Source organism: Boleophthalmus pectinirostris, unplaced genomic scaffold (assembly GCF_026225935.1).
Source record: "Boleophthalmus pectinirostris isolate CB_2022bp ecotype Guang Dong unplaced genomic scaffold, ASM2622593v1 HiC_scaffold_9, whole genome shotgun sequence".
Taxonomy (NCBI): domain Eukaryota; kingdom Metazoa; phylum Chordata; class Actinopteri; order Gobiiformes; family Gobiidae; genus Boleophthalmus; species Boleophthalmus pectinirostris.
This window is the reverse complement of record NW_026571541.1, coordinates 7,091,537-7,101,385: the sequence shown is the minus strand read 5'-3', so window position 1 is coordinate 7,101,385 and position 9,849 is coordinate 7,091,537. Positions and strand designations below refer to the sequence as shown.

General features: G+C 36.5%; 1 protein-coding gene across 1 annotated transcript in view; it reads right to left on the bottom strand.

Moving 5' to 3' along the window:
- Positions 1 to 1,635: 1,635 nt before the first annotated feature.
- The window catches only part of LOC110160358 (large neutral amino acids transporter small subunit 4-like), a 57,273-nt gene continuing 49,059 nt past the window's right edge, over positions 1,636 to 9,849 (bottom strand). The window contains exons 11-14 of the mRNA XM_020924996.2: positions 8,673 to 8,805; positions 7,639 to 7,712; positions 6,909 to 7,032; positions 1,636 to 6,189 (exon numbers count right to left, since the gene is read on the bottom strand). Of these exons, the coding sequence (XP_020780655.1) occupies positions 6,031 to 6,189; positions 6,909 to 7,032; positions 7,639 to 7,712; positions 8,673 to 8,805 (490 nt within the window). The 3' untranslated portion in view covers positions 1,636 to 6,030. The remainder of the gene's footprint in view (positions 6,190 to 6,908; positions 7,033 to 7,638; positions 7,713 to 8,672; positions 8,806 to 9,849) is intronic.

Sequence of the window (9,849 nt, the reverse complement as noted above, 5' to 3'; positions counted from 1 at the left end):
TTGACTTTTGTAAGAGTTTGTTTCATTCATGGTTGTGTATTGTTTGTTTGTTTGTCTTCATCTCCAAAGGCCAGAATGCTCACATGCTCAACCTTGTGACGTCATGAAGCATTAGTTTTCAAGTTATCTGCTCCTTTTACCTTTTGTTCAGTAGAGACTGGCTATATAGAGGCTGTTCTTAATTTATTTTTGGAATTACCCATTAATCACTAATAGACTTCTAATAACATTACTTAAAGCCTAATGATTTGACACACTCACCTGCTTATAAAATTACATATGTTTCTTTAATGATGATCCAGTGGTTTCTGGGACAACTCAAAAGCTCATGATTCACTAAACGGTAAAAATAAAACTGGTTCGACTGGCTGCTATCCTTAGTCCCTATAAAAGTCCACAACTCGCAGCTTCACAACTCACAAAACAGCTCACCCTAAACCTCCGTTTTTACAACTGTTCATTCAGATCTGTGTGAAATACTGACCCCTGCTGTTAGGATATTGCAATTGCGTGTTTGTTTCTAATGTAGTGGCCTATTCCTCTCAGCTGTGAGTCCACTGAGTGTTGAGGGAAGGGATTTTATGACTCAGACTGTGGTGTTATGACATCAAAATCACAGAGGAAACTTGTAGCCTACATTTAGTGTCTTGGATGAAAAACATAATTGCTTAGTTGCAGCTCTAATCCAACCTGCAACCAGTGTCTCTACATTGCATTGGCCTGTAGTGAACTTTAAGTTTTAGTAATAACAAAGTATGTGTTGTAAAGTACTGTTCTTAAGTAGAATTTTTAGGTTAGGTATCTGTAGTTTTTTTTAAGTGGGTACTTTTTATTTTTACTTCACTAAATCTGAGAGCAGGTATCTTATCTGTACTTTCTACTCCACTACATTTTCGAATAGGACTGAGTAGTAAAGTGAAGTAAAGTGCTTTTCATATGATTTGGTGGGTTATTTTTTACCATGTTTGTGGTAACACCTGTGTAAAGGTTTTCAGCAAACAAAAATAAACACACAAAATGCATAAGACAATTCAGAAATTGATTGGTATTGCAAGTGTTCACCAAAATCTGTATCATGTTATCAGTATCATTTATCAAAATCTGTGTGAAATCTATCGGGTACACTTACTTAAAGGTGCACTGTGTAACTTATGTGGTAGGGAGACAGCAACAAGATTGTTTCCATGGAGATATCATTGCTTTGCCTGAAAGGTTTCACTCACTTACTTTGCATTTATTCAATATGAGTATTTTACTGATCAAAAATACTACTTAAAAACATGCATTCCTATGGTGAATGAGCTTGCCTCTCTACAGATCTGACCTGTAACTTGGACTTGAGGCATTGTGGGAAATAGATAAGTTTAATACCATTATACACTGTAGAACATTTCCATGAAAACAAGGTGGCAGACCCTCTACCAGAAAGTTACACAGTGCACCTTTAAGTTGATTTTTTTTTTTCATGCAATACTTTTAATTGAATACATTTTTGCCTCTATATCTGTACTTTTACTTAAGTAGCATCCACCACTGGTAAAAGCAGTGAGCTACATAACAAAGTTCAAAAAGTATTATAAATAACAACTGGAAAAACTAGAAAAATAGATTAAAATAAACACAAAAGAAGCTCAATTGTACAAATAATCAACTTTATTTTCAAATATTGATCTTTTTTTCAACAAATCAACTTAACAATGGCAATATGGTGATACAAGACAATACAAAAACACAATAAGAACATGAACACATACTTAAAATAACAGTTTAAAATAGCGACAGTGATGAAGTGTAACACAAAAAGAAGTCCATGCCTCAAATCAGAAACACCCACAATGCAACAGTTTTATTTACCTTTTAAAAACCTTTCTATCAACCAATCACTCAAGAAAAGTCTGCTTGAATAGTTACCAAAGCTGCTGATCGGGATATGCGAGCGGATTAAGGTACAACAGTGAGAGAAAGTGCTGGTTTAATTCTTAATAGGAAATCGTTCATTCAGAGCGGCTGGAGCGACACGAAACAACGGTCTGATAATGTAAGGTTCTGTTTGTGGAAGGGAGATATTGTCCAGCCATGAGTTTCAGAATGATGGAAAATGAGGACCGTTGGCAGATTTAAACAAAATATTAGCCTATAGATCTTTGAATGATGGAAAGTCCTCAAAATGTCAGCAGTAAAAGAAGCTAAAACCCGTAAAGTTTGACGGTTTGGATGCAGTAATTAAGTTTCTAATATAGTACGTATCAGATTAGGTAGGATGCACTCTTGATATTGCATACTTGTACTTGTGGTTGCAACTCTGAAATTTCCCCATTGCATGACAAATAAAGGTCCTCTTATCTTACACTATCTTTAACTTCATTGGCAATTGCAACAACAAAATATGAAACTCATTATCCCAGTTTTCCAATTGAGAATTCCTGATATCATTACTTAACCATAATGACTACAATGTTTTTAGAGATTAGTAGTATTAGTATTACTAGTACTAGTGGAATGAATGAATGAATTATGCATTAAATTGTGTTGGTTTTAATTTATATTTTGTCTCTTGTATATACAGTAAATCGGAAGTGTTTTTTTTTTTTTTTTTAATAATCTGACTTAAAACTTCATGATCTGGTAAACTTTAAAACAGCTCAAATTATGTGCAGGGCATCTGTCAACTCTCTTCCAGCTATTTTAAACTATTTATTTTCAGATTGAAATGCTCGTCATAACTACAGACTAAGAGGTAATAATAAATTTTATCTGCTGAAATTTAGAACAGCTTAAAGTCAATGTGTACCTCAGTATGTGGAGTTCATCTTTGGAACGGATGATCAGAAGAACTAAAAGTGTGTAGAGCCTGGTACAGTTTAAAAAAAAAAAAACTATTTAAAAGAGAAACAAAATAAAAAATACCTGGATGAGAGACAGTGATGCCCTGAGCACAGAGCTGAGCTCAGGTCTGAGGTGTGAATGTTTGTTTTGTCTTGTCTTTTCATGTATGATATATTAAGTTGAAGTGTTGGTCAGTCAAATGTGGGATTGGATTGGAAATGTAAAATCCTTGCTTCATCCATCCCCTTTCAAACCTGCATGTTTGTATCTGCATTTGTATTGTTATGTTGTGAACTGTATGTGCAGGTTGGAAATAAAATAACTAACTAAGTGAAATTGTAAACACAAACTTGCTGTTTCTGCTGCTTTTCTTTTTTGGAATTCTGTCTTTGTTTAAAAGTGTTAGACATTACAAGTACTTCTGACTTCAGCCTAAACCCTTTCGGTCATGATCCATGTGGTTTTAGTCTATGTTTTGTTTTGTTTTGTTTTATAGTGCTGTAAAATGACCGAATAAAGCTACTAAATGTAAAAATGTAAATGCAGTACTTCTTACATTACTTCACATTCAATATGACAATTTACTTTTTACTTTTAAAATAATAACTTTTACTACATTTGCTACAAAATTTCAGTATGAATATTGAAACTGAATGACTGCATCCATAACCCCAGTGTGTTTTAATTAACCGTTGCCTTTATCTGCTATTGCTTTCCTTCACCGAGAGACAAGCCTCTCCTGTTTTATCTACAAAGGCCATACAGTGAACATGTGAATCTTCTGAGAATATAAAAATAACTGCTTTTTGCCAATCCCCATGTTCTGGAATACAAAGTGAAGCTCTAATATAGTTTTACATATACATTCTTAGGCTCATGCACCACTTGAAGAAGCAGTCATGCTCTCTATATAAACATACATGACGGAGGTCCTTTTAATAGTGGGCTAAAGTGCAGTTTGTGCCATTCTTTTCTCGCTGACTTGCTTACTTGGTAGAGGCCTGTCTCTCAGTATGGGAACTCAAACTGAAAGCAAATTGGATAAAATGGTAGTAGTAGTAGTAGTAGTAGTAGTATTTGTCGTAATCATGTAAAGTGGGATGAAAGGGGAAACTTGGAGCACCATATTTTCTAATCTTAAGATCTTTTGGGCTTCTTAAAATAGACTTTAAAATCCAAACTTGGTGTAGACTCAGCTAATTAAAGGTGTACTTTGTAACTTTTCAGCTTTTCTATATCCATGGAGACCAAACGGTGGCGTCACCAAGTCAGATTTGTGGATTGGCGAGCCCATTTACAGTACAAATCCATGTTTTGAAGGTATTTTTGAGCTAGAAAAACGTGCAACTGCTATGTTAGTGCCGTAAAGCAATAACATCTCCATGGAGACAAGCAGGTAACGGACTCTCCACCAGAAAAGTTACATGGTGCGCCTTTAAAATTACATTCAATTACACATTTTCCAGCATTTTAACTTAGACAACTGTTATTGTTTACTTCAAACAGCCCTAAAATCGTTATAATTTGTGTGTATTTTCAGTCAAATACTACAACGTGTAAGCAGATTTTTCAAGTTTCCCAAGTGATTGTGTTGCCTTAAAATAACAACCGAAATGAATACTGTGAAGATGCTATTGAGAGTAAAATAAATCTTTGGAAATCGTGTCACTCAGGTAGCACCTTAGTCATAGAGAAATAGTTATTGCTACAACAAATTGATAAAGAATAAACTGCAGTCCCACAATTTAAAGGTCCTATATTATGCAAAATGGACTCTTGTGAGCTTGAAGTCATGTTATTATGCTGTTATTTCCTTAAAACACACTTGGAGTTGTGTTTTTGATGAGGAAACGACATTATAACAGATCAGAAAACAGCATAACATGGGTCCTTTAACTATCAACCTACTGAACCTACTCTGTCCATGACTATCAAAAAGAAATATTTGAAAAAGTACAAAACACAACGTAAAAATTTCATAACAAGTTGAGCATTCGTGGTTTGTCTAGCTTTCGTCTGGTATCATGCATTTGTACTTTATTGTCACACACATGCAGATAGAAGCTGCAGTGTTCTATTTGTGAATTCGAGGTTACTTTATATTAATACTAATTTGAAATGCCCAGAAAAACGAAGAAAAGAAATGCTATACTATTGTGTGCGCTTCGTAGGCCAGTGTGAATTAAAAGTTGTGGTAAAATTGTGTACGTAAACACTGTTATGGAACACTAGGGGGCGACATCTCCGGCCCCCTACAAAACTATGTCCACACTAATGTAATTTTATGATTAAAAACAGATGAGATGTATGGACTTTGAGTCATGTTTTTTGAGGTAAGACAATTGAAATGAGACACTGATAAAAGTTAAAAGTATGTCTTCACTTTTAGAAGACGTTTGTGTTATAAAATTGTCACAAAAGTGGGTCTGCTACTCTTCAGTTGGATAAAAAGTTAACTGAAAATGCTCCACCACCATCCAATTGGAGCAACAAAACAATGGAATTTTCTATTTTATCAACTAGTTTTTGTTACAATTCACTATAAATGATACATAGAGATCCTTGTGCTTTTGAAAGAATGTTATCCCTACTGCCAAGCGAAATCAACAGCGTCAGAAAAGAAAAAAACAAAACAAAAACTGTAATGAAAGTTGCAACAGAGTGCACAGCACCCCTTGCTGGTCTAACAAGTTCACTACACCTGCTACAGTTGCGTTCTTAAAACTTCCAAGCATGATTATTTTAGACAAAAGTGTGGACATAGTTTCAAACCTCAAAATAAACAGGCAGTGCTGAAACAGTAACAGAATTAAACATAAAAAACTGGAGTGAAAAACAAAAAACAGTCTCTCTTTTTTGAGTTTTTTTTTCATTGTCTCCATGATGTCGCAGTTGCAGGAGGGATGAGGACTGTCTGTGGTGTCCCTGTAGCGCCCCCTTTGGGCTGTAGGCTGTAGGAGTCACAGTGTAGCGTCAGTATCTGAGAAAGTGAAACTAAAATCCAGCTTGGACCTAGGATTTGGTGAGGACCGGTCGGGAATTGGTAGGACTTTGACACATGTGGTTGAAGACAGTTCAAGTTTGTGTATTTTCGGAAAAGGAGCGTGAATGCCCCGTCTCATTTCACCTGTTGATAAATCCTGTCTTCAGTGTGGTTCTCCATGCAGATTACACCTTGTTTTTTCCCGTTTTTTTCCTGTGTATCTAGATGAAGGCCTCTGGTTTCTCCCCGTTCATCTTGACGTAGATTTTGGGGTCAGAATCGCGTTCATCCCTGAGACGCTGCAGTTTGCGGCTGTGACAGAGCAGGTACATGGGCAGACAGAAGCCCAGCATGCTCACAGCCAGCAAGCCCACGTTCACCTAAACAAGAGGATATATGGGTTTAGAAGCAGAACTGAGAGATTGGAGTTTTGGAATAGAGACTTGTAAATTGGACAGGACAGGGTGTAGTGCAGAATGTACACAAAAAAGTACCTATTCTAACGTCATAAATCGACTCCTGTGAGCTTTAAGCCAAGTTAGAATGTTGTTACCTCAGCAAAAACATACCTAGGGTTGCGTTTTGTTTCATTCACACATGCCTAAAATGCTCTGTTCCACCTTGTGATGTCAAGGAGCTGTAGTTTTCAAGTTAGCAGCTACATTTTACATGTTGTTCAGTGAAATTCCAGGGATGAAATTATCCAAATGATCCAAGTGAAGATGTATAGAGTTTAAAAATGCAGGCGAGCACTTCATGTATTCCCACATGACATCACAAGGTGGAATAGAGTGTTTTCCGTTTGAAAACAACAACTAAATATGCAGGATTTGTGAGTTAAACATGTGTGAATGAAACAAAACACAACTCCAGGTCTGTTTTTGATGAGGAAACTACATTATAGCCTAGATCAGAAAATAGTGTCATATGGACCCTTTAAAAAAATATATATATATACTGAGTTTTGAGATTGAAGATCCAACTTAATTAGGCATTTTTTATTTAACAAAATTAATTTTATATAGCTGATGAATTTATTTCCAATACTACAAATAATTATTATAAAAACACATTCATAATAATATGCATGTTTTCTCACCCAGAGGGGGTCTCCGTTCAGGGGTCCGACCATGGCCAAGAACAGAGGCTGCTGGAGGAGTGCAAACAGAGCGCTGATCAGAGACTGCATCCCAGTCAGACTGCCGAACTGAGAGGACGGGTACCTGCCAGGGACAAACAACAGTGATCACATTTCATCATATTCAAACTATTTATGAGCAATTAATTCATCTGTACTTAAAGGTGCACTATGTCACGTTTCAGTTTGGGGTCTGTCACCTTCTTGTTTCTATGGATATGATATTATTGTCCTTGGAATGTTCCACAGGAGAACATTAAACAGCTCTACTTTACATTTATTAAATTACAGGTGGTTTTACTGCTCAAAAATACCTAGAAAATGGGCATTGCGACTGTGAGCAGAGCTGCTTCTCCACAGATCTGACCTGTAACTTGGTTTGGTCTTCATGAAGATAGAAAGGCTTAATGCCATACTGCAAAACATGCCAAACAATGCGATAACATCTCCCTGGAGAAAAGCATTTGACGGACCCTCCACCAGAAAAGTGACACAATGCACCTTAAAATTATACTGCATGGATACAGTCATTTTATGCAGTATTGTGGAGTATTCAAGTCAAAACAATAATATCTCCATGGAAACAAGTTAGTGTATCCTCCGCCAGAAAAGTTACATAGTGCTCCATAAAGCAATAAGTGCATAGCAACCAGTATGTGAAATATACTTAATGATATATTTTTAAACTTACACAGCAGCATAAAGTCCTCCAACAGCAGAGTGGATGAAGCCTCTGACAATAGTGTGCAAAATAAATGACAGAATCTAGAAAAAGAAAAGAATGTATATTAGTTTAATAGTCTTGTAAATAAAAATCCCCCAGACTAAAATAACTGGCGTGCAATCTCACATGCGCCCAGTAGGTGTCAGCATAAGACCAGAGCGCGTACTGAATCACCTGCAGTGCCATGTGCATACTGTCCCTATAACACTCACTCCAGCTAAAGTTATCTTTGACACATGACTGAAAGTGTAGACCTTATGAAAGTACATCTGATATATTTGATCTGAGTTTCCACATGTACAAGAAAGTTAAGGTTGGCTGATATTCAAAATGCCGCTGCTGTATGACGTAGGTAGTGAGTTCCATTTATTTGGTTCTGAAAATACTGCAGCTTTTTGACGCAATACGTTTACTTCAATAATAATAATTACTTTGAATCAGCAGTACTAAAATGTTGGTTACTCTCCCCACTGCAGGTAATTTTAAATTGAGAAATGCTTGTTGACGATATTAAACGGTTCAAACATTTGCACGTCTTATGATTTGTTTTTGTCATTTTTGTGTTTATTTTTTGGGAATTCCAGACTCTGAACATTATTTAAAAGTCCTACATTACACAAAATTGACTCTTGTGAGCTTTAAGTCAGCAAAAACAGACCTGGAGTTGTGTTTTGTTTTGTTTCATTCACAAGTTTGAGTAATCCTGTATTATTATTAGTCTGTCTACATCTCCAAAGATCAAAATGCTCTGTTCCACCTTAGGAGTTACCTTTTACTTAGTTCAGTAGACGTCAAGCAATCCCAGGGCTAAAATTATCCAAATGATTCTAGTGAAGGCGTATGGAAAAACACAGTGGAGCACTTCCTGTAATACCACGACCTCATAAGGTGGAACAGAGTGTTTTCTGTTCAAGAGAAGACCTCAGCCTGAATGAAACAAAACATGACTCCACTCCCCCCTCTGTGTATATATAAATACTTGTTGTATCTAAGCGGTTTACCTGTAGGGGCAGGTTGGGCACGAGGCATGTGACCCCAAAGCCGACCAGCAGCAGGTTCGTGAAGATGAAGGCTCTCGTGGCGTTTATAATCTTCTGGATCTTTTTGTCCGGGCGACGGGGCTCTCCAGGCTCCCTATTAGCACAATGTAAATAATAAGTATTTAGAATAGACTGTATATATAAATGTACTCCTTCGACTCTGTTTCAAATTGACTTTACATTAAGAAATTGGCACCCCTCACTCTGTATCCTGTGATTTTATTTCACGATTTTGTCCATAAATAAATTCCTATTCCGAATATTGACCTTGCTCCAAATTCGCTCCTATAGCCGCTACCATTTACAATCTTAATTTGACTGAACGCTATAGGTGACGTCACACTTTTTCCTAGTTTAGCATTAAAGTTTGACTTCCTTGTGAATTCTATAACTGTTACCAGCAACCATGTGGCACCCTGCCCCAACATTTCTGTAACGTACACAGAAGTTCCTCTCTAATTCCAGTAATTTTCAACATATTTTCAACATTAGAGAATCATCAAAACCTGTCACACGCACTTTAAAAGACATGTTGGTGGAGTAGGTGTAGAGGAACTGAAATCTGGGCAAGGCATCTTTTAGTTCTTAGTTTATTTCCTCAACCTTCTAAAAACAGCTGTCAGAAACACATTTTTGTTGACTTAGGTGTGAAGGTGGCTGACAATCCAATCCTTTTCCAGTCAAATTCAGGTATAGCATATTTAAGATGCACTGTGTAACTTTGCTGGGTGAGGCCCTGCCACTTGCTCGCCTTTATCGAATGCTATTTATTGCCTGGAATGCTCCACAGTATGGCATTAAGCTTATCTATCTCCATGGAGACAAACACGTGATGCCAGCAAGTCAAGTTATGAGTCAAATCTGATAAGGTTTTTCAAGTTTTTACAGTGTTTTGGAGAATAAAATCACCTGTAATTGAATAAATGCAAGATGGATACATTTAATGCCATACTCTGGAACATTCCAAAGCAAAACTATTATTTCTGTGTAGTACTGTGCTTGTGTATTACTTTTAAAAACTGGTCATAACAGGAAATGAAATCTGAGCAGGGTATTTTTTGTTTCTATTCATGTGTTTCTGTCTGTGTAATGAAAAATTAGCACCGTTGCCATAGCGATTAACAAGCTCAGAACTCAA